We start from the raw sequence: 21,675 nt of genomic DNA on the forward strand, positions 1-21,675 counted from the left end.
GCCGCTTGTGCAGGGAAAGCCCCTGGCGGGCCGGGCCGGTTTGTGTACCTGCCGTGTCTGGGAAGCAGCGACCAGTACGTCCCTCAGCCCGCGCCACTTCCAGCAGCTCCCATTGGCCTGGAGCAGCAAACCGCGGCCAGTGGGAGCCGCGATTGGCCAGACCTGCGGACGCGGCAAGTACACAAACCGGCCCAGCCCGCCAGGGGCTTTCCCTACACAAGCGGCATCCCAAGTTTGGGAAACACTGGATTAGCTGAATGTGGAGTATATATAGAGAAGAACTTGCTCAAAAAAAAAAAAAAGCCTTGAATGCAAGTGAAGATCCATATTTAGCACTACTCAACTATACAGCTACACCTGCTGAACTGTGAAAAGTCATCCACTGCACTACTCTGCAACATATGTATAAATACTCAAATACCAGATATGGGACAAAAACAAAGGATGACTAAGGAGTCTGTGATAGTGATGAAAAGACTGGGACAGTACAAACAGACAAAATATTACAAGAAAGGAGAAAGACCTCTTTCACAGTTAAAAAACAAAGACTGAGCGAGACTTTGTCAAGATGGGTGCTGGCCACTCAAAGCTACAGTGATCAAAGAGGAGTCACCTTGCTCAAACTCTGTGACCACAAATGAAAGCAAAATCTTATAAAGAAATTGTAAACATCTTCTTAAAAACACCTGACAACTTGGCCAAGATAAGTGAAGTAAGAGAAGACGTACAAGTTGAAAACAATTCACAAACTGACCCTGTTACTGACAATGAGTCTGAACTGTCTGCTACAGACAAGGACTCCCCTAAAAGGGTTTGCAGTACAGCAGATCAGAAAGGTTGCTGAAATGCCCTAAGAGACTGATCAATATATGTTAAAGTTGTGCTAAAGCAACCTGAAGGGTTGTTAAATTAGTTATTGTATTTGTTATAGTTTGTTAGTTTAAATTAATACTGTTTTAGTTCAATCAGCAATTTAGAAAGGGATCTAAAAAAGAGAGGCTGTGCTGTTGAATAAGTTCTCTGGGAAGTGTAGAGATGCCACACTTCCTGCACACTCTTCATGCAGTCTTTAGGGTTTCCTGTGACATGCTCCCTGTTGGGACCAGAAACAAAAAAGCCCAGTTTCAGGGCAGTCGTAGGCTGCAGCTACACAGAGGAGTAGAGTTTGTTATCTGATTCTGTAAATAGTTCCTGTTCATAATAAAGAGTTTATATAAGAGTCTTTTCATCATAAATATACTACATTGCCATCCAATTTATAAGTTCTCAGCCATTTTGAGGTTATAAATTTTTCACCTGTGCAGTGTACAGCTACAGTAAGGCATATAACTATGCCATGCCAAGAGTCCTATACTACTGTGAAACCAGAGGTAATGCAACCAATCACCAGCCTTTATCTACACCTAATTTGCATGCAACAATTTCATTGGTTGTATGAGAGAGACTGCACAGATGGTGGATTATTTGGACCACCTGTCACACTCATGTAACAGCACAGGGTTTCAGCTACTCATCCATGATAATGTTCCTGCTATACTGAACTCCCTACCCAACATTTTCTGCACTCTTAGCTGAACCTATTTTAACTGATTAATTAGATGTTTTTCACTGGAGATAACACAAGGCCTTTAGCGATTCACAGAGCAAAACAAATAAGATACAAATATAGAAATGTATGTAATGATTTAAATCAAGAAAGGGATTTACTTCTCAATTCTGGGAATATATATTCTATTATGTTAATATATACCAAACCACTTTTTCTAGGTAGTAAGGAAAGACTTGACATGCTGATACATATGTTCTCATATGTCTATTTTAAAAGAGAGTTGCTTTTGGTGTATGTGGACTTTTACATGAGCAGGACAGTAACTGCAGTTGTCTATTGTCAAATTAGCTCTAAATCTTTTAACTTAAAAAAATATTCCTAGTTACTCCTACCTCCCTCCACCAAAGTGACAAGTTTTTTCAGGGAGATTCTAGTGCACTTGTCCCCCTTTTCTTCCATATTTAGGATATGTACACACTACAGCTTAAGTCGGTATAACTTACACTGCTCAGGGATGTGAATAAGCCCCCACCCCCACCCCCAAGCGACATAAGTTACACTGACCTAAGAGCTGGTGGTGTTGGCAGGAAAACTGGAGTAATAAGTCAATGGGAGAGCTCTCTCCTGTTAGCTTAGAGCGCCTGCACTAGCTATCCCGCTGTAAACTCTGTAATGTACCCATAGCCTAAGTCTATGCTGTCTTCCTCAGTTCCTTAAGCACAACCATCGAACTGCTGGCTAAGAAATAGTAGAAAAAGTAGGGACTAAAAGGAGGACTCTCTTGCAGGGGACTGCATAATCTTCTAGTATTTTTTCCTTACATCATCTTGCTTTATGAACTTCACAGCCTTTTTTAACAATAACATTTTTGTTATGTTAAAAGGGTTATCAAAGCCCTTATTTGGATTTAAAAGATTATCAAAATAAACATTCAGCAGTTTGCTAACACTTGTTTACTATATAACAGCCACTACAATCCTGCCTCTAAAGTGGCCAATTAAATTGCTTTATAGAACCAGTGTAGCTACATTGGTGCAAAAGGTTAGCAAGTAACAGACTGCTACTTTGCTGTGGTGATCCGTAAGCGTAGGAATTTCCTTTCCCAGCAGTGTCTCAGCCCCTCCTTCACCACACTTAAACAATATCAAAAAACATTTATACTTACTTTTTTGTTTGTTTGGTTGTTGTTGGTTTTTTTTTTTTGTTCATTCATTTTGTTTTGTTACAGGTCTTGTTCCTTTAATATTAAACTTTTCCTCTTTATATTCAGGTGCCTCTTCCCCATTTATCTACAGGTGGGTTGGTTTTTTTAAACTGTTTAGATTGGTCATGATTGTCCAGTAATGGTAACTGGGAACTCATAGGAGAGCTCTTTAGGATATTCACTATGTATTCTAAAAATTCACCTACATACTATAATTTCCCCCACAGCTCAGTCAAAAGCCATTGATTGACCAGGCAAGTCATAGCAATTTTTTTTTTAATTAAGGCTGCCTTAATTGCATCATTTTGAAAACAAACTAAGATCCTGTATAGAACTGAGAGAAGATTGGAATTTCTGTCGTGAAGGGAATTCTGGTATTTCAACATTTGTTTTCATCCCAAAATGGGACAAAAAGTCAAAATATAAAAAAAAAAATTGTGGAATTAAAAGATCTGGAAAATTTAAATTCAGATATGTCAAAATGTTTTGTTTTGAGTCGATTTGATATTAAAGCATATCTGCCTAAGGTGCCATGGTGGTCATGGGAGTTGTGGTTTGAGTGCCTTATGGCCTCATTTCTCACTATGAGACAGGCTTCCTGCTTGAAATACCTTTCCCATTTTGCTTTGTCTGCAAAATGTCAGCTGACTAGCTGACTGACTGATGTTACTCAGAAGTTTGGAATGTCAGAAGTAAATTGACAATGATGGACTAGCTGGCAGACTGCAAGAGAAATGGTCAAAGGTGCGACTTTTCACATGGATAGCGTGTGTGTGTGTGTGTAAAAATATATATCTACTCCTATCTGAAAATGGAGTACTACAAATCAGTAGTAGTCTTGATTTAAATAAGAATCAATATTAACACAAAATTAGCATACATATATTAGTGTCCGTTCAGTGACTGAATAAATAAAATTTCCTAGCGTGCATGACAGTGCATTGTGTTATCTGCCAAGCTATTTGATCAGTCTTCTGTTGTCATTACTTCTTCCTTTGAAGTATAGTCCCCTTTCATCAGCTATAATGAAATCAAGAAGATTTATCCAAAGCTGATGCTACGCCATAGTATGGCTGGCAGGTGGTATTCTAGGATTAACATGACCATTTCACCACTAGAAAGAACTAAGTATATTACATCAGCAATATAGTAAGTTTTCACCATCACATTACAATTACACACTGGGATCGCCTACAAAGCACAATATTTTGAACATACCTAATCACTATACTAAAACTAAAAACTGTTTTCCTAAAAACTAATGACACCAATAGAAAACAAAATCCATAATGCTGTTCTTCCCCAAATAGAAAGCATAGATATAAAAATATTATAAAATGATATATTCTTAATTACTGAATCAGTAATTGGTGTTCAACCTGCTGAAAACTACATTAATGCAATGTAAAAACTGCACAGTTAAAATCACTACCAGGAACACAATCCATGGCAAGGTTAACTTGGTTGGATTGCACATCATGTACTTCATTATTTGCATTTAAAAACAAAAACATGACATGAGACTTATTAAGTTTTGCATTTTTTAAAAAGCAAAACCAGAAAATCCTATGTATGTGCAATATGGACAAGTTAAGTTAAACCTTAATTTGCCATAAATTTCTCTGATGCAGGCTTTTTTACCTGGTATTATCTGAATCACATATCTGAATCAACAGATCACCAAAAACAAACAACTCCCCTCCCCCAGAAAAAAACAGAACGACAAAAGTAAAGGCTTGATAATTATCAAACACATTTTACCAGAAGAAATGTTTGACAGGAATATCTGGCTTTAAACATACATTTTAAATGTGAATGATATTGTTCATCTTAAGAGGATTTGTTGTGTTTGCAAAAGAACAAATGAACTATTTTAGCCATTTTAACAAAAATTAAAAATGACATGGCAACCTGGGCAGCAGTGACCATGAGATGATCGAGTTCAGGATCCTGACAAAAGGAAGAAAGGAGAGCAGCAGAATACAGACCCTGGACTTCAGAAAAGCAGACTTTGACTCCCTCAGGGGACTGATGGGCAGGATCCCCTGGAAGGCTAATATGAGAGAGAAAGGAGTCCAGGAGAGTGGGCTGTATTTTAAAGAAGCTTTATTGACAGCACAGGAACAAACCATCCCAATGTGCAGAAAGAATAGCAAATATGGCAGGCAACCAGCCTGGTTTAACAGAGATATCTTCGGTGAGCTTAAACACAAAAAGGAAGCTTACAAGAAGTGGAAAATTTGGACATATGACCAGGGAGGAGTATAAAAATATTGCTTGAGCATGCAGGGGTGTAATCAGGAAGGCCAAAGCACAACTGGAGTTGCAGCTAGCAAGGGACGTGAAGGGTAACAAGAAGGCTTTCTGCAGGTATGTTAGCAACAAGAAAAAGGTCAGGGAAAGTGTGGGACCTTTACTAAACGGGGGAGGCAACCTAGTGACAGATGATGTGGATAAAGCTGAAGTACTCAATGCTTTTTTTGCCTCGGTCTTCACAGACAAGGTCAGCTCCCAGACTGCTGCACTGGGCAGCACAGTATGGGGAGGAGGTGAGCAGCCCTCAGTGGTGAAAGAACAGGTTAAGGATTATTTAGAAAAGCTGGATATGCACAAGTCCACGGGTCCAGATCTAATGCATCCAATGGTGCTGAGGGAGTTAACTGATGTGATTGCAGAGCCATTGCCCATTATCTTTGAAAACTTGTGGCAATCGGGCAAGGTCCCGGACGACTGGAAAAAGGCAAATATTGTGCCCATCTTTTAAAAATGGAAGAAGGAGAATCCGGGGAACTACAGACCAGTCAGCCTCACCTCAGTCCCTGGAAAAATCATTGAGCAGGTCCTCAAGGAATCCATTTTGAAGCACTTGGAGGAAAGGAAGGTGATCAGGAACAGTCAACATAGATTCACCAAGGGCAAGTCATGCCTGACAAACCTGACTGCCTTCTATGATAAGATAACTGACTCTGTGGATATGGGGAAAGCGGTGAACGTGATATATCTTGACTTTAGCAAAGCTTTTGATATGGTCTCCCATGGTATTCTTGCCAGCAAGTTAAGAGTATGGATTGGATGAATGGACTATAAGCTGGATAGAAAGCTGGCTAGATTGTTGGGTTCAACGGGTAGTGATCAATGACTCGATGCCTAGTTGGCAGCTGGTATCAACCGGAGTGCCCCAGGGTTCGGTCCTGTGGCCGGTTTTGTTCAACATCTTCATTAACGATCTGGATGATGGGATGGATTGCACCCTCAGCAAGTTCGCGGATGACACTAAGCTGGGAGGAGAGATAGATATGCTGGAAGGTAGGGATAGGGTCCAGAGTGACCTAGACAAATTGGAGGATTGGGCCAAAAGAAATGTGATGAGGTTCAACAAGGATAAGTGCAGAGTCCTGCACTTAGGATGGAAGAATCCCATGCACTGCTACAGGCTGGGGACCAACTTGCTAAGCAGCAGTTCTGCAGAAAAAGAACTAGGATTACAGTGAACAAGAAGCTGGATATGAGTCAACAATGTGCCCTTGTTGCCAAGAAGGCTAATGGCATATTGGGCTGCACTAGTAGGAGCATTGCTAGCAGATCAAGCGAAGTGATTATTCCCCTCTATTCGGCACTGTTGAGGCCACATCTGGAGTACTGTGTCCAGTTTTGCCCCCCCCTTTCCTCCCCAGATAGGATGTGGACAAATTGGAGAGAGTCCAGCAGAGGGCAACAAAAATGATTAGAGGGCTGGGGTGCATGACTTATGAGGAGAGGCTGAGGAAACTGGTCTTATTTTGTCTGCAGAAGAGAAGAGTGGTGGGGGGGGAGATTTGATAGCAGCCTTCAACTACCTGAAGGGGGGTCCCAAAGAGGATGGAGCTAGGCTGTTCTCAGCAGTGGCAGATGACAGAACAAGAAGCAATGGTCTCAAGTGGCAGTGGGGGAGGTCTAGGTTGGATATTAAGAAAAATTATTTCACTAGGAGGGTGGTGAAGCACTGGAATGGGTTACCTAGGGAGGTGGTGGAATCTCCATCCTTAGAGGTTTTTAAGGCCCAGCTTGACAAAGCCCTGGCTGGGATGATTTAGTTGGGGTTGGTCCTGCTTTGAGCAGAGGGTTGGGCGAAATGACCTCCTGAGGTCTCTTCCAACCCTAGTCTTCTATGATTCTATGAGCTTGGAATTTTAAAGTCAATATGAAATACTAAGTTTCACTAACTGTGCTGCAAGACCAATCTGCCTAGCTGACCTATAAGGAATTTTAAATGGGATGTGGAAAAGAAAGAAAGACAATGGGTTTGTGACTTTTTTATTTTACTGTTTCTGATGTATAAAGAAGAAACAAAATCTTGAAAGAATTCATACACACATTAGAAATTCAAGACTTGTCCACCCTATTCTCACTTGAAGTCTCTATGAATGACTAGAGAACTGGTTTAACATCACCAGTACACAAGTGAAATCTGAACAATTGGGAGAAGGGGTTTTTAGTCAGTTTTAAACTAGTTGTTTTTGTTAATACCTGTTTAATTCAAAGGTGGTGTCAAACAGTTGGGAAGAAAAATGTCCTTGTTAAAAATACAAACTTCATCATCCCTGTAATTAAGGGCGAAGATACTCCAGTCCTCTGGTTGTCCAAGTAGAGGAGAGACTTGTTTTTCCTCAAATTTCAGCAAAACACAAGTATGGGAAAAAACAACAAAACACACAAATAAAACCACCAAAAACAACAACATAAAAAAGCAACAGCTCACCTCCACACCTTTCAGGTGCTGTGAATACATCATAAAGAAGCAAAAAAAATGACATTCCCAATTTCCCCCCTCATTCCCTATTACAAACTATTTAAGCTGTTTGGAAAACTACAAGTTGCCATGAAAATTTCATTAGCAGAGATACAAATGAGAGGCCTACAGGGGCTGTTACAAGTGCACAGTTAAATTATTTCTACTCAGCCCCTATCCATCCAACCATATGGCATCTGTTTGGCTATCGGATTCCTTTAAATAGGGGTGACAAGGAGAGTCATCATGGAAAAAAATAGTTATATTCAGCCAGGGCTGGCTCCAGGCACCAGCGCAGCAAGCAGGTGCTTGGGGTGGCCAACGGAAGGGGGCAGCACATCCAGCTATTTGCAAGCGGGGCTGTCAGTCCCTCTTGGAGGGAAAGACCTGCCGCCAAAGAATGAGGTGGCGGCGGTAGAGCTGCTGCCAAAGTGCCACCGATCGCGGCTTTTTTTTTTTTTCCCTCGCCACTTGGGGCGGCAAAAACGCTGGAGCCGGCCCTGTATTCAGCATTTTTGGCAAAAAAAATAGCATCAAGCTGTGGTAGAACGCTTACTTTTGGCCTAACTGAGTGAGAGCACATTTTGTTGCCACAATCAAAGCTTTATTTTTCCACTGGCTCATCAAACCACATACTAATGTGTCTTTATTAATACAGGCTATTCTATGTTAAATATATTTGACCATTAATTATGAACCCTGATAAAAAAAACAATTATGTTACAGCACAAATCTTCATAAATGTTACAATACTATTGTATTTTAAATTCCTTCAAATATCTTGCTTATTATAAAACAAACCCTTGAGCCAGATGTTTCAGACAGTTTGCACAGTTAAAGAAAATTATGATTCAAATGAAACTTCTCACCCAAATCAGCTCAGAAATGTAGGCCAAACCCTTTGAAAAGGAACAAATGCCAAGTCCTGCTCTTCATGACAAACACTGTGGAGCTGCAGGTCAGGATCCTCAGCTCCAACCAGCCCGGGTGTCCATACAATAGGTTTTGGCTACAGGATATGGAGGAGAATGGTGGATGTGGCCTGCTGCTCCCCAATACACAGGATTATGGTTCACTCACTCCACACTATATGGCAGGGGTCAACAACATTCGGCACACGGCTCGCCAGGGTAAGCACCCTGGCGGGCTGGGCCAGTTTTATTTACCTGCTGACGTGGCAGGTTCGGCCGATCGCGGCCCCCACTGGCCGTCCTGGGCCAATGGGGGCAGCAGGAAGCCGCGGCCAGCACATCGCTCGCCCGCGCCGCTTCTCGCCGCCCCATTGGCCCGGGACAACGAACCGCGGCCAGTGGGGGCCGCGATCAGCCGAACCTGCCGCGTCAGCAGGTAAATAAATCTGGCCCGGCCTGCCAGGGTGCTTACCCTGGCGAGCCGCGTGCCAACATTGCCGACTCCTGCTATATGGAAATCCACTCTCCACACCCACAGCCCACCTTTCTAGGGTGAGCTGCACAGAACTCCATGGGACACAGGAAAAGTCCACCTGCATAGGGGTTCTTGTTTTTATCTTGCATGTCACTGCAGAAAGTTGTAAGCTGTTTTGGGCCATATGTGCCCGTGTACAGAGCACCAGAATTTGGTCCTACAGAATGAATTTGCTTCACACAAAAACATGTAACAAATATACAGACAGGAGGTTAAATAGGATCAGTAAATGGGGGAAACTATGCATGTTTAGTGGTTACATGTAGCATGACAGGCATATCACACTGGGGCAGGACCTTGCGAGAAACTCCCTTTTTCAGCCATTGTAGATGAGATATCACCAAGACAACATTACTTGGTGTCCAAAGCAGGTGCACACAAACCTCCACGTTCTCCTCTTGTCAATAAAATCTATAGATTAGCACCACAATTAGCCTCAAAAGAGAGGGTAATTACAAAACGGAGGCTAGATTTAGGGATTTAAATCAAGGAACAATAAAGGCCCAGATTGGAGAACTGCATAGTATATGACTTTTGCAAGTCTACCAGGAACATTTGCATACACATAAAACAATTGTTCACAGCCTAAGGGCTATAAGGGAATGAAAAGAAACATAATATAATGCAACGTAGAAAATAACTACCTTCAATGCTCTGTGGACCCACTAGATTCATAGCCTGGTGTGCTGGATATTCTACTCGGGGTCTGGCAATGCCCAATTGTTCCATAACCCCATGAAGGAGTCTTTGAATATCTGCTTCGGAAACTCTATCTGGGGTCCTAGGGCTGTGACTAGAAGCCAAAACCAATCCAAATGCTAGCAAAGATACCATGTTATAAAACAACGTAGTTGTCATTCTGATGGCCATTTTTAACCTGTGAAAATAAAATACATTAAGTAGATAAATGATAAAGTGAGTAAAATACTGACTGCATATCTCAAAGAACTTGTCAGGTCAGCTTCCATTATCAGCTAAAAGAATTTTTCAAATGGGGAGGTGAAATTTTGGGGGAGAAAATTGTGGGAGTCAGTAAACAATTTCTGCATAGCATTGATTCATAGCATTTATTAATTACCTTTCTGCCTTGATAAAACAAAATGGACCCACTGATTCACTTGGAAAACTGAAGGGTTAAAAATTAGCTAGGTAAAGTTAGAATGCATGGTTCTTCCTTCTCCCCTGTTTTAATTTAGTATTTTAAAGTATGTCATAAAGCTACGGTGGGAATACTAGGAATTGCTCAGTTTTGTGCTCTGCTTTTCAAACTTTACTCTTCCACTTGCTCTAAGAAACGAAATACTCCCCGTTTTTTTTAAATGGGTTGTATAACATTTTTATCTCCCTCACAGATTGACAACCCATCACACAGGCTCCCTCTTTCTCTTCATTTCTCCCCATCTAGAACACACAGGCTTCATTTATTCCACTTGAATACGTTTCACCAAATGGCTGCTCTGCCCGCATGAGACAGGCACAGAATCCAGTAATGACCACTTGTCATTCTCTTTATAAAACTACGTTTTAAACAACCTGTTTGTCCTTTTTGGTCAGCTGCTGTCATAGGAAAACGGATTTATTAGTGTATGGTTATGTTAATGAAAGTCTATATTATTCACTTGCCCTGCTTTTCCAAACCAGAGACTTAAAGATCTGTTTCTCCCTTTATGGTATTCCCCCCCCCCCAATATAATAATGTACAGTAAAATGGCCTTGAGCCCTGAGATAATAATGGCAGAGAAATCCCACCTAAAAAAAATTGGAAAGAGAGAGAGATTCTCCTCCTCCCTGCGTGTGGCTCCCGAATGCCCCACATCCTTGCTCTGTCACTTGATCTCCAGGAGATCTTCACCCCACTCACTAGCAATAACCTTGGGCATTTGAAAGAAAAATGGATCCTTTCTGGCTACTAGATAGATAAGGGATAAATGTACCTGCCTCCTGTGTGTCTGTCTGTCTGCCTGTCTGTCACGCGCACACAGCCTGTGCCCCTCCTCTCCAGCCCCAGTAGAATCCTAAACTTAAAACGCCCCCGAAAGCCATCCTCGCGGATTATTCCCTGTATGCAGAGCGAACCCCATCCGCAGGGCTGAGCAGCATCGGGGTAGAAAACACCTGCCCCTCCCCCGCGCCCCACCCAACCCTTTCAGCCTGCTCCCCTGCCTGCAAGCAGCCATGGAGGCCGCCCCGGCGGAGGCACAGGCGAGATGCGCGGCACTCACCGCCCGGCGCTGGGGAAGGCGAGCTCTCGCTAGGCAGATGTTGGGGTGGCACCGGCTGACTGAAGCGCCGAGCAGAAGGAGGCGGCGGCCTGTGCTGTGACCATTCATGCGCAGTCCCAGCCCCCTTCCCCCGCCTTGCCTTGTCCCTGCGGCAGGTGCGGGGGGGAAGGTTGTCATGTCAGCAGCATCCGTTTCAGCGAGATGCTGCCGCACAGGGACTAGGCATAGCAGGGCCAATCGGCCCCTTCTACACACACACACAGGGCAGCCTAGGCACCAGGCACCCTCTGTATACACAATACTGTGTGTGGGTCACACACGCCACAGCTATACAAGAGCTGACCTCCACAGTTACCTACCCAACAGGGTGAAGTGTGCATATAGTTCAGATATACACCCACAGACGATGCGCATTCACACACGCACACACAGGGACTGCATGGTGCAAACATAACACAAGCCAGTAGGTGAAAATCTGAACAAACTAGACGGGGTGGGTGGGAGGGGAGTGTTAAAGGCAACTTTTTGTTCTATATGAGACTGAAAGGGACACCCATAAATCTCCTGGACGATTCGGCAGCTCACGTTCAACCGCTATTCAAGTTGTTTTGAATAGAAAGAACATTCTGCTGCTAAATAGGTTAGGACGGTAATCAGCAACCGATAGGGCCTCAAGGGAAAACAGCCAGGACACGTAGGTGGAAGAAGCCAGGATAAGAGACACCCTAAAAATTCTCATAAGTGTCTGAACAGATCTAACTGTAATGGTAAAGCAGATGGCAAAAGTAGTCTGGAAGGTGTTTATCGGATAACTCATTACAGAAAGAGTGAGCAACTAAATTGGACTTTTTCATACATTCCCAATTAGGTTTTTTGACCAACAGTTGTTCAGAGTTGATTTCCTACGTGTAACTGCAGATTTAGAGGGCAACAATATAAAGTGACTGTTGATGTGAGTGCTGTAGGAGCCAGTACCTTGGCTGACCCCATTTGTACAGTCACCTATCATGGAGGACATGACTGCCTCTGATTAAAGTATGTTTGCAGTGTTGTTGTAGCCATGTTGGTCCCAAGATATTAGAAAGAGAAAGTGGGTGAGGTAATTTTTTTTAATCAGATCAACTTCTGTTTGTGAAATAGACAAATTTTCAATCTGCTCAGAGCTCTTCTTCAGGTCTGATTAAAGTAGCAAGATTGAGTGCGAAAATTCAGAGGAAGGTTTGGCTAAATGAAGACCTTTATCATTTATTTGTGTGTTTGAAGAATAGTAACTATTTAAAAAGTGATTTTACAATGTACAATACTAATGTTACCTGAGGTAAATAAGAGCACTTAATTTTTCAACCTGAAGAAAAAATGTCTCTAAAGAGAACTAGCCTCAGCAGCTGTGCTCCACACTTCTGGTGTGTTTTTTTATATATATACTTTGATCAATGCACTAATCCCTTCCAGGGATCTTATCTTCAGCTGGGTAGTGGCTTATGCTTTACATTAGGGCCATGAGACTTTCAACAGGATGTTTTCAAAATCCTGCTCTACCACTTCCAACATCAGTCGCTGCCTGACTAGTGTAGTTATGTTAGGGTATGATGGAGAACTTTCCCCAGTTATTAACATATTCTGCTTGGTTAAAGAAGTAAACTCACATCTGTAAGGCTCAGAGTAACTCCAGGATGAATGTTAAAAGAAATTACAGATGATGATAAGAAAGTAACTGGTGGGAAATTGGTCTCACTAACACAGTAACAATACACTCCACAGTGAATGTGAGTCTATGCCTTTTGCACAACGGATATTTTCCAATAGTCAAACTGAATACACATTTAGTAAAGATAAACTAGACATTAAACAGGAGAATGTTTTGCCTAAGCCCCGGACTAATTCATGAACAAGGGGAAGATAGTCCACTGAATGCTTAAGTCTTGTGTGTGGTCCAATCCAGTAGGCATACTCATAGGCCACTTACTGGCTCAAGTCCCATTCAAAATTGAAGGGGAACCTCACACCTTATAACTTTTACCCCAGCCATTAGAGCACCCACCTGGGATGTGAGACCCAGGTGCAATTCTTCTTTCTGTCAGCAGGGGAGAAAGCAGAACCCTCTTCAAATTCTACCTTTTAGCTCAGGGGTGGGCAAAGTTTTTGGGCCGAGGGCCACATCTGGGTGGGGAAATTGAATGCAGGACTGGGGCAGGGGGGTGGGGTGCAGGGTGTGGGAAGGGGTTCAGTGTGCAAGAAGGGGCTCAGAGCAAGGGATTGGGGCAGAGGAGGGGTGCAGAGTGCAGGAGGGGGCTCGGTGCAGGGTGCAGCAGGGGGTTGGGTGTATGGGATGCAGCAGGGAGCTCAGGGCAGGGGTTTGGGGTGCAGGAGGGGTGCAAGGTGCAGGCAGGGGGCTTAGGGCAGGGAGTTGGGGGGTGGGGTACAGGAGGGGTTTGGGCTCCAGCCTGGCACCGCTTACCTCAAGTGGCTCCGGGGTGGCAGCGGTGCACAGCGGGGCCAGGGCAGGCTCCCTGCATGCCTAACCTGTCCCTGGCCCCACACTACCCCCAGAAGCACTGCAGTCCCTGGGGGAGGGAGATTGGAGGACTCTGTGTGCACTGCCCTTGCTGTGCCTCCAGGTACTTCCCCCGAAGCGCCCATTGGCCACGGTTCCCCATTCCTGGCCAATGGGAGTTGCGGGGGGCGGTGCCTGAAGGCAAGGGCAATGCATGGAGCCTTCTGGGGCCGCAGGCCAGATCCAGGCTGCAGTTTGCCCACCCCTGTTCTAGCTAGATGCCCTAATATCTGGACTGCATACAGGGTCATTGTCATGTTCACTCTTTCTGCCTCAGACTGTTTAAGTATATATCCACAGTGGAACAGTCATCAGTCAGAGAGAGACTCTGCAGTCCAGTGGTTAAGGCACCTATTGGGGAAATAGGAGAGCCCAGGTCCAGTCCCCCAGCACTAATCACTCTTCCATTATTTATCTAGAGCAGATGAGCTTAAACAAGAGACTGAGGGAACTTCCCCCATCAGAATATCCCATAGCTAATGATTAATGCCCTTGCCTAAGAGGTGGGAGACCCCTCTTTAAACCTTCTCCCTAGCTCTGGCAGAGGGGGGGGGAAATTGAAATTCAGTCTCCCCCTCACCCAGGGAAGTGCTTTAACCACTGGGCTGAAAGTTATGAGGTGGGCATTAGCAGCTCCTCCTCCTCTGGCCACTTTGTGCAATTCAAGACAGGCACCTAACTCATTCCCTCAAGAAGCAGTTCAGGCAGCTGGTTCCCATTCCCAGATTGCTAAGCAGACAGTCACATGCCTACAGCCTGAATTTACACACCTGTCTTTGAGAGAGGTGTGGGGCTTTACACCCCTGCTATCAGCATCTCCCATTGGCCAGGTTAGGCAGAATCTCCTAACATGCTGGCTTTTGTAGATCACATTCTGAGGCACCTCTCTCTCCCCATCTGTTGCATAGGGAACCTAGGCACCTAATTCAGGCTTGGTGGATCGCAGTGTTGTTCCTGCGATTTTTCTAGGTGCCTAAAAGTTAGGCACTGTGATACTCAGCATTGCACCACCTAAGTCTCTTTGTGGATCTAACCCCTAATAGTTAAAGAAAGTGTAAAACCTGGTTTTATCCTTAGTTGTAGAGTGAGGCTTGGTCTACACTAAACCCCCAAATCGAACTAAGGTACGCAACTTCAGCTACGTGAATAACGTAGCTGAAGTTCGAAGTACCTTAGTTCGAACTTACCTCGGTCCACACGCGGCAGGCAGGCTCCCCCGTCGACTCCGCGGTACTCCTCTCGCTGAGCTGGAGTACCGCAGTCGACGGCGAGCACTTCCGGGTTCGACTTATCGCGTCTTGTCTGGACGCGATAAGTCGAACCCAGAAGTTCGATTGCCAGCCGCCGAACTAGCGGCTGGGTATAGACGTACCCTAAGATAGCCACAATTAGCCCTCTTCACATAAGTGGCAACTTTTAAATAAGTCTGGTTGTTTGCTACATTGCACCGTTTATATAAAGGGGTTTTACACCGTGAACTTTCAACTGATTCTTCAAAAATAATGGGTAGTTGTAAAAAGTTGGTCATAGCTCAGTTACTCTGTACACCAGTGCTCCCCAAACTGTAGGGCACAAACCCCTACAGCGGGCATGGCAGGGCCCAGGCCAGCCCCCACATGGTGGGAGGGAGTGCCCTCCAGCCCTGCTCTACCCTCAGTTCCTCTCCAGCTCCCAGCCCCACTCCCGACCCCAGGCAGGCACAGACAACTTCCACTACTGGTAACGGGGTGGGGAGATGGAGACTGACACTTATGTACACTGATTAGCACAGACAATAAGGTAACACAAGTGCATAATTTAGGTCAACAACTGGTGGAAGGTTGGAGTAAACTGAGGCTTTGTGCCATTATATAAATGCATTAAGTAGAATTCTGCACCCTCACAGGCCCAGCTGATCAGTAATTCCAGGGTTTACATGGCAAAGCACAACCACACTAGAGGGAGCTGAGTAGGAAGACTTGTGGAGAGAGGTAACATACCCATGATATAAAGCAAATAAAAAGGAAGTTAGATGCATTATACAAGGATATTTCTTGATTAGTACCAAAGGAAATGGCAGAAACCTAAGATTACTTAAATCTTAACTGGACAAATGAAAGTAGATCTCACTCCTGAAGTGGGAGGGAGTACATGGTTTGACAGAGTTTTCCCACAGCCAATTTATGTGGTTCTATAGTATTTTGCATGTAATGGAATTAAATGTCGTGAAATTAGTGCATTCATTCTAATAGAATCCAACAAAACTCCCTGTGAAATGGGAAATTTGAGGGAGAATGGTAATTTGGCAGAGTGAATGTGGAAGTGTCCTTATATTTGTGGAGTATTCTGGGTATTGAGATAAGAAAGGCCTTTGGGGTGAGGGATGGATATCATTGTAGCCGCTCGAGCCTTCGCTGAAGGTCCTTATTTGCCTGTCCAGCTACAACCCCTTGATGGCTACCTTAGACTAGCTGAGAGCATGAAACAATGTTGCTACAGGCAAAGACTCTGGCAGTCAGGTTGTGAAGGTTTAGGTCACTTGACCTCCATAGTTGGAGGCACGGCCTGAATAGTGTACAAGATGTTTTGCCATACTTCCATTGACTTATTTTAAATTTTCTTTTGGGGGCAGGTTATGTTGTATGGAGGGTCCTACCTTTCCCCTAAGGAAGCATGGGGGAATTTGGTTCAGTTCACAAACCTTCTCACAGGTGGTGAGGTAGGCATCTGGAATGAGGCCAACAATTTAGCATCTATTGTCCCTGCAAGGTGGGCACCCCAACGGTCTCTCCCTGCTTACCATTCTCTGTTGTCTCTCATTCCTCTGCTTCTCCATGTGCAGTTCAAGTTGTTGCTGCTTTTCATGATCCTTGTTAGTTTTCCCACTCTCGGCTAGTAACCAGGGCCTCAATCTCCAGCCTCTGCTTCTCTACATCGAGCCTCTCTGCATCTAGCTTTAGCCTTTGCTACTCCAATGCCAGAGATGGGGAACTGGCTCATGCAGACACCCGGCTGCTGTGGCTACTAGCTACTGTTCTTGGGCTCTCTTAGACTCCTGCCTGGGTATGGACCTCAGTTCTGGGCCCAATCAGCTGTGCCTTAACTTCCCAATGCTTAGGCCTCTCCCCCCCCCCCCCAGCTCAGCAATGTCCTTCTTAAGGAGGTGGGTATAGGCCATTTTCTTGCTGTCTCCTCTTGTTTTTACTGCTGCAAGTCACTTATTGCAAAATACGCTTGGTGCATTAAGTAACCAGCCTTTGCTTCCAGTCACATATCCACAGGGTCTAGTCTATACCTCAGCCTGTCATCAGTCTCTTGGCAGTGACCCCTTTAATGTGTCAGGCCCCAAGGACCTACACTGTTCCATAGGGGCAGGACTGTGGCTCCAAGACTCAGACTGGATCTTTGGTGCCAGAGATCCTTGTTTCTCTCTCTGGCTCCCTGCAGTTAATCCAGACTCCAGCAGGAGGCTTATACTGTACCCCTTCAATGCTCCCAGTATTTACAGCGACACAAGCAGCCATTCCAAAACAAGGTAACTATTTATTAGTCACCCAGCATACTGAACCTGGAAGTCCTTAGGTTAGCAAAGAGAGGCAGCAGTTATGCCACAGCCCATCCTATCCAAGCTGTGGTGGACTCCACCCTCGCTTTGGCTCCTTGTCCCCATGCCCAGGTCAGAGCTTCCAGCCTCTTCCAGAAGCCTATTCTTTATCGTTCCCCTGGTCACAGTTCAGTTCCCCCCCTAGGTTGGGCCATACTGAGTTCATATTTCCCCCCCTCCGCCCCCAAGCTTCCTGCTATTATCATCATTGGCGATCCCTCGATTCGAGGATGATCTCTACCATGGATTTACATTTGGGGCCTACAATGACTCAGGAATCTGATCCGGGAACCACAGATCTGCCCGCAGTAGGAACAGACATTTCCTGGTGGGTCAGCTGCCTGCTGGGAGAAAGTTCTTTTTCCTTCCTTCTCTCTTTTCAGCTTCAAGGGCAAGGCGCTTCTCCATTGGGATCGGTTGGTGGCTTGCTCCTCCCAGCTTGTGATGTCCACATCAGTTTTCTTGACATATGCTTTCAGTGTGTCTTTGTAGCATTTCCTCTGACCACCATGGGATTTCTGACCATGTGTGTGCTGAGAGTTGAGGACTTGTTTTGGGAGGCGAGAGTCTGGCATCTGCACACAATGTCCAGCCCAGGGGAAATGGTGCATGAGGATCATTGCTTCAATGCTGGTGACCTTGGCTTCACTGAGGATGCTGGCATTAGTGCAATCTTCCCACTTGATGTGAAGAATCTTCCGGAGGCATCGTTGGTGGTACCTCTCCAGCCTCATGAGGACCTGCCGATAGGTCACTCAGGTTTCACATCCATAAAGGAGTGTAGGAACAACAATTGTCTTGGTGTCCTGCCCTAGATCCTGTTATTGGGTGTCAATTCATAAATAATTGGAGCTTGCATTGTCTCTTTGGATCCCTTGTTGATCTGGATCAGTTTCAACCAGTTTCTTAACAACTCAGACAAGATGATCTCATTCACTCCCACTCATGTCTGCCCTGACAGAAGCACCATTTAGGGAGGGCAGGGGTGCACCTGCCCACCCCTCCCCCCCCCAGAGTTTTGTACCAGAGGTCTGCTTGTAGCCCATGCCCCAGGCAAAGCTCTTACCTGCAGCACAGTGCGGCAAGGTCCCCTCCTCCAGAAGCTGGGGTTCTCCAGCTACTGCCTCTGTGGTCAGTTTCCTCTGCTGCGCTAGCTCACCCACTACGCCTGCTCGCCTGCCTCCACCAATCAGCTGCTGAGATGATATGGAGTGACTTAACTGGCCTGGGGCAAAGAGAAGGGGGTTGGTCCCTGGGAGGGGCAGTGACCAGGGCCTCTGCGGGTGGGGAAGGCAAGGAAGGGGTCAGTCAGCATGGGAGCAGGAGCACAGGGGCCCTGGTGGTGGTGGTAAGAACACAGGGAGCACAGGGCCACCAGGCTTGGGGAGGGAGAAGGGGAGTCATTCTCCAGGGAAAGGGAGAGGTGAGGGCATACAGCTGTGCCCTGAGGGAGGGGGCAATGAGTGTGGGAGGAGCAGCTGAGGGGGAACAGTTCCTTTGGCAAGGATCTTCAGGGAGTGGGGAGCTAGGAGCAGGTAAGTGGGTCTTGGGGTCATTTTACCCTCAAAGAAGCAGGGAGCAGCCCCCCACCGCTCTCTAGGGGACAGACCTTTCTGGTCCAGAGCCGTCATGGCCAGCAGTGGGTGCAGCTTCAAGCACAGGTGTGTGTCCATGCTGTGCTTCAACTTCTGCCAGCAGGTGCTGAGCTTGTGGGGGATGAAGCTGTGCTGCTGGCCAGCACAAAGATTGACCTGTAATCCACTGACATCCCACACCCAGGTAACTCCCCTTCAGCTACCACCAGCGGGCATCTCAACAACTGACTGTTTCAGTAGCCCCCAAAGACCTTAATCAGGAGTCCTCCATTGTGCTAGACACCATACAACCATTAAGGTTGCCCAGTTCCTGCCCCACAGATCTCAATCTAATCCTTATCATTCCCTATGGCAGGCAGGCAAGTATAATTATTCCCATTTTACAGCAATAGGAACCAAGGCACAGCATCCAAACAGAAAATGGTACTTTAAAAAAAACATATATACAAACTCTGACAACAAGACTTTTTTCTCAACTTTAAAATGAGGAATTTTCTTGGTGTTTGGTTTTAAATATTCCTGTGAGAACTACAACTCAATCCCTGTAGGATTGTGCTTAAGAGCCTTCTGGAAAGTAACTAGCCTTTAAACAGAAGTGAAAGTGACTTGGAAGTGTCAGCTTCACTCCTGTTTAAAGTCAGTTTTTAAATCTATTATTATTATTTGTAGTAGGGTAACATGCCTAGAGCCCCAGCTAGGAGCAGTATAAACTCAGGAGGCCTTTCCCTAGTAGGATGTATCCAAAAGTTAAATGATCTATTCCAATCTTGGTGAACTGCAAAAAGTAAGTAGCCTAAATGATAGAAAGTAATCTAGATTTTTCTACAATTGTTGTATTCTATTCAAGAGTTAGTAAAGTAAAAATATACCTATTACAATTTTAACTCTAACCAGTGTCCCTTAAAAGTGACTTGCCACAAGATGTCAGAACATGTTAATGTTAGAACAGGCGATGTATCACATACCTGATCCCTATTCCGCTACTCTATCCTCAAGACTGCACACTCTCGTAGCTTATTGCTTAGCAGTAGTTACAAGCACCATGACCTGTTTGTTAAGGCACAGCAGGAGCTACACTGGAAGGTATTTGAGCTAGAGAGATTATGTGAAATTTACTAGTCATACAGTTACCACTCCCTCTGAAAACAGCACACAAGATGTGGCACTATAATGGAAACACTGGAAGCTATTTCAACACCATTAGCTAGCAGAGCAAAGGGCTTGATGGTAAGGCTAAAGAGCTATTCCTTTCTGTTTGGGCTCTCGGTTTTAGAAAAATATTCAAGATTTTGCATAGTGCTTCAGAAGAACTGCAACATGAAAACCTAAATTTATCAAGTGCCATGGAATTAGTAGGAAGTAATATTGCTGCTCTTCAACAAATGAGAACATCTGAGAGCCAATGGAAGGAGTTATGCGAAGCTAAAATCATTGCTAAGGAACTTGAAATTGATATTCCAGGTCAGGAAGTTGCAACTGCTGAGCACAGCAGTACAAAAGACCACCTAACAAAATATCCTTCAAGCTGGCCTTGTTTTTAGTACACCGGGCCTGTCATCTACAGCTGGTCCCAAGAGCACTCAAGAATCTATAATCTGATTTCTACTATCCTGTTCTGGATAGAATTCTTGCTGAGCTTGATAGATGATTCACCTCCAACTGGAATTTGCTTTCTGCACTGCTTGTGACCAGAGTGAATATTTTCTTGATTATGAGAAACTGAAAATAATTGCAGATTCAGCAGGCACCTATTTTGGTGATCTGGATGGAGAAGTCAAAGTTGCCAAGAAGCACATTGCACATGCACACACACAAATACTTAAATTTCTGAATTCTAGAATGTTCTCAACAACTTACCAAGGGGTTACCAGTCTGCTGTCTATTGTAGATAGTGGTGTGAACCATCCAGTTTCTACAGCATCAAATGAGGTACTTCTCTGTGCTCAAGAGAGAGTAAAGGACTACTTAAGCTCCACAATAGGAGATAGGCACCTAAGTGACTTGCTAATTTTAGCCTGTGAATGTGAAGCTTCAAAACACTTAGATATCAACAAGGCCATTGACAGTTTTGTCAAGATGAGACCATAGTATTATCCATTGTTTTAGCTCATGTCTGAAGTGTTATTTGTTTTCAATAATTTATTTACCTTTAAACATATCTGGAACAAATTAACTGTCTAATTCTTCTCTTCACAATTTGGAACATAAGCCATTTAAAAATACAATTGCAGGAGTAAAGATTTTAAGCAGATTTTATTTCTCTGCTAAAGATAGCATACAAAGTATCAAAGTTGTGTTTCTGGTATCTGTTAAGGCTCTAAAATTGATACCTCAAGGCTTGGGATTAGGAATATCTTGCTATATTATCTCCTGATTGTTCTAAACTGAAGTTAAAATATGGCTTTAATTGGTGTGTATATATATTCTTTATATAGAAATTAGATGCTGTGCTCCTGTCAGCTAATTTCTAAGTTACTATCTGCAAAAATTTAGAGTTTTCCAGTGCCTAAGTAGCCCCTGGAATCACAGTTAAAGTTGCCCCTGTACCAAAATCTGAAATGGCACCGAGAGCAAACAATCCTTTTCCCCCCACGAGGCAGCAATGCAATGTGTAGAAGAAAACTGAAGCACACAGACTTTGTAAAAATATCATAAAAAGTTCCCACTTCACCACATCTGGGTTTTATCATCTTCAGTGTGCAAAGACACAGTTTAATGGCGCCCAGCAAAGCCATAAATTGCCCGTAAGCAGCA

The 21,675-nt window shown here is 44.4% G+C and overlaps 1 protein-coding gene across 6 annotated transcripts in view; it reads right to left on the reverse strand.

Moving 5' to 3' along the window:
- The window catches only part of LOC101945980 (neuroendocrine protein 7B2), a 73,851-nt gene that overhangs the window by 31,146 nt on the left and 21,030 nt on the right, over nucleotides 1-21,675 (reverse strand). Inside the window, exons 1-2 of one of the 6 annotated variants that reach the window (XM_065593215.1) lie at nucleotides 13,648-13,844; nucleotides 9,612-9,844 (exon numbers count right to left, since the gene is read on the reverse strand). In XM_065593215.1, coding sequence (XP_065449287.1) covers nucleotides 9,612-9,844; nucleotides 13,648-13,829 — 415 coding nt within the window. In that variant the 5' untranslated portion in view covers nucleotides 13,830-13,844. Of the gene's footprint in view, nucleotides 1-9,611; nucleotides 9,845-10,716; nucleotides 11,621-13,647 lie in introns of those variants that run through there. The other 5 variants (XM_065593218.1, XM_024111166.3, XM_065593217.1 and 2 more) reach the window with 5 other exon arrangements.

The sequence above is a fragment of the Chrysemys picta genome, chromosome 4 (genome assembly GCF_011386835.1).
Source record: "Chrysemys picta bellii isolate R12L10 chromosome 4, ASM1138683v2, whole genome shotgun sequence".
Classification (NCBI taxonomy): domain Eukaryota; kingdom Metazoa; phylum Chordata; order Testudines; family Emydidae; genus Chrysemys; species Chrysemys picta.